Below are 3,370 nucleotides of genomic sequence, written 5' to 3' on the forward strand. Positions count from 1 at the left end.
CAGGGGACTTCGGGGAACCACTAGGTACAAACACAAGGGTTACCTGTAGAGGGCTTTGTAGGTTTTAGATGGGGCAGCAAAAGATATTTGAGACTTCTCTTTTCTGTAAGACGAGTTGCCTCTTCAACTAGGTTCTAGGTACATGGAAAAATTTCATGCCCACTAATTTGGCAGCCGTAATATGGGAAGTCAGAGAATTGGTATTGGGCTCTTAGGCTAGAACTCCAGGGTAGGACTTCCTGAAAATCTATTCTGAGAATTTGGTCAAATAAAGAAATTTAGTCCACAGGCAAAACTGAGCTGAGATAACACAAGAGCTACAGAAAATGGAGGGAGTTGGGTGACTTTCCTTCTTGCAGTGGTATAGATCCAAACTATGGTACAAAACATCAAAAATCCATGTAAATGACTCTCTTCCTTCGTGTCATAAAACCAACATTACTCATTCAACTTACTTTTTCTTACTATCCTTTCTGGCTGTCTTTTCTAAAGCTGCTCTCCTTCTCAAGTAGTCATTCTGAATTTCATTATATTTTGTAGTGTGTTCTTTGATAAGGTCAGTGGTTTTCTTGTGGTGTCTCTTAACCAGATCTTTCATTTCTTTGTAGTGCTTCTTTTGAAGTTTCACAAACGATTTCTGTTGCTTTAGCTCTTCAATAGTCTGTGCTTCCACTTCTGCAACAAAAGAGTGTAAGAGCTGACAGACATGGCGGAACCGAAAGTACAGATGCACGGAGGAGCAGCAACCTGCTTGTAGAGCAATATTTGTCTGATCCTAGTCAGCTGGAGCTTAAGAACAGAGCTTTGATGTCAAACATATCTGGATTCCAGTGTGGCTCCATCACTTGCTAACTTTGTGACTATGTTACCAAATTTCTCAAAGACTCAATTTTTTCACTCAGAACTTTTTAAGAAAGTTTGGGTTCCCTACAGAGCCCAAGAGAGGGATTCAGGTGCATGTGATTTACTAGGAAGGGGCTTAAGAGGAGGGGAGTGAGGGCAGCAAAAGGGAAAGGAAAGTATCCAAACAAGGATGTGGTCTTGAATGGAGTTTGGCTTCTGCCTGATTCCACAGGGAGCTCTGGAGTGTGAACTGTACCACAGAGTTGGTCTCACCCTGAGTCAAGATGGTCAGCACTTGCGTATTTGGCGGAGTCGGGGGGCGGGGGGAGGCACGGTGTACTGGGAGGGGCTTCTTTTTGGCTGAGGCAATTTTCAGGAGCCGGGGAAGCTATGAGCTGTTAGCAGCCAACATTCACCACAGAGATGGGTGTACAAGACAATAAAGGGGATCTGAGTGGGGCACTAACAGCATCCACCTTAAGGATCGCAATATTTCCCTACTTTTTAGGGTTGTTATGATGATGAAATAAAAGAATTTCTGCAAAGTACTTAACATAGTTATAGGCAGTGTGCCTACAGATGCTTAACAAATGGTTGCACAGGTTCTACGGCACCGTCTCTAAGGGGCACTATTCACAATATAGACATCGTAGGTTTGTATACTTATCAAAGCTTTCCAGTATAAAGCAGTAAAGTAAAAAGTAATCCCTTAATGTGATTTTCCCAAAGACACCATAAGGGTTATTGGTAGCTTACATTACTACCTATTTTATCCAATACTGAGAAAATATTTAATGGGACATAACTTGAACTTAAATCATGCTGCATTTTATTGACATATTTCATCAATAATAGAAAATGCATTTTTAAAATGTTAACATTTCTGAAATTAAGATGCATTTTATAGTCAATGGAGTATAATAGTGTGTCAGTGTTTTTCTTTCTTATCCATCCATGCATAGAGATGTGCCTTAAAATTGATAGCATCTTAACTGCAATAAATTATCATCTATTTGGACCTAGATTAAGACATTGTTCACATGTTTCCATACTTTGATTGGAACTTTCTGCTTCTAGGAACAAAAATATGTTATCATAAATATTTAGAACTGTTGAGAGATTCAGAATTAATGGACGCCATGAATAACAACAGACTTGAATAGAAAATGAGATCTCCCGTGGATAAATGTTGAAATCAGAATAATAATTTATGTTCCTAAATGCTGAGATCTTTAAGCAATTGAAATATGCTTCCCCTTTTTATAATGTGTCTATTCTCCTGACATTCAATTTCTTTTGATAAAGAGGCCAGGGAGAAAATCAAGCACATTTATTTAATGGTTTCCCTCAGGCCCAAAATGGACTCATATGGTTGCATAATAACTTATTATATTAATAATTTATAATCCTAAGGAATTGCTGCATTTTTTGGTGACAGATCCAGTCCCACATCTTTAGAAATGGTGTGCAGCTCATCAGCTATGGCAGGTTTAGCAACAGGGTTCAAGATGTTCTAACTGATGATTTTTAAAAACATTCTAGAGCGAATACAACTTTTTAAAAAGTCTGTTGATGAAAGGCTATTCTTTTAATACGCACTTAAGCTAAAGGCAATGTCCATTTATATAAAGAAACAAATCTCACTCATAAGCCACCCAGAGATAATCACTGCTAATATATTGGTACAGACCCACTGTGTTTTGTCTCTGCATTAACTTATTTTTAAATAACACTGGGAATCATGCTCTATTTACATTTCTGTCTCTTGTTGTATATGTTAACATTATATTGTTCCCTATGAAACTAAATCTTTAAGAACACGTTTTTAAAATATATTCTTCAAGTAATTTTTATGCATATTTTATGTATTATTTTTGTAAAATATAAATACATGCATAAAAGTACATACATCATAAATATAAAGCCCTGTAAATTTTCACAAAGCGAGTGTGCTTGAATAACATCACTCAGAACAAAGGCCCTCTTTTTGTTTCCTGCCCCATGCCAAGTATAATTCATATCTGTGTTTCTAATAGCATGAATTATTTTTGTCTGTTTTTGAACTTTATGTGGATGCAGTCATAAACAATGTGCTGTTTTATGTCTGGCCTCTTCAACATTATGTGTGTGAATTTTACCCAGTTGTATATGATCGTAGTTTATCCCCAGAGCTGTGTCCCATTTCAGTCTGTGACTATACCACAGTTTATCAATCCACCCTACTGTTTATAGACATTGAGTTGTTTACAGTCCGGGGCTCTTACCAGTAGTACTGTTTTTGGTGAACATGTTTGTACATTTCTGTTGTGGAAGGGTCAAGTATTATTGTAAATATTTTTCAGATTCTGCTACATGTTGCTAATTGTATTAAAGAAAGCTTGTACCAATTTTAGTCCCACTAACTAACCAAATATGAAATATATTATGGACCTAATCAAATGCGAAATATGTCCAAACTGTATTACAGTTCTCAAACACTGTCTTCTATAGTCACGAATGAATCATATTATGCATTTCTAAACTACGG

At 36.9% G+C, this 3,370-nt stretch overlaps 1 protein-coding gene across 1 annotated transcript in view; it reads right to left on the reverse strand.

Moving 5' to 3' along the window:
- PLCB1 (phospholipase C beta 1) overlaps positions 1-3,370 on the reverse strand; it is a 618,667-nt gene that overhangs the window by 97,070 nt on the left and 518,227 nt on the right. The window contains exon 26 of the mRNA XM_006921600.3: positions 456-675. Coding sequence (XP_006921662.1) covers positions 456-675 — 220 coding nt within the window. The remainder of the gene's footprint in view (positions 1-455; positions 676-3,370) is intronic.

Source organism: Pteropus alecto, unplaced genomic scaffold (assembly GCF_000325575.1).
Source record: "Pteropus alecto unplaced genomic scaffold, ASM32557v1 scaffold45, whole genome shotgun sequence".
NCBI classification, from domain to species: domain Eukaryota; kingdom Metazoa; phylum Chordata; class Mammalia; order Chiroptera; family Pteropodidae; genus Pteropus; species Pteropus alecto.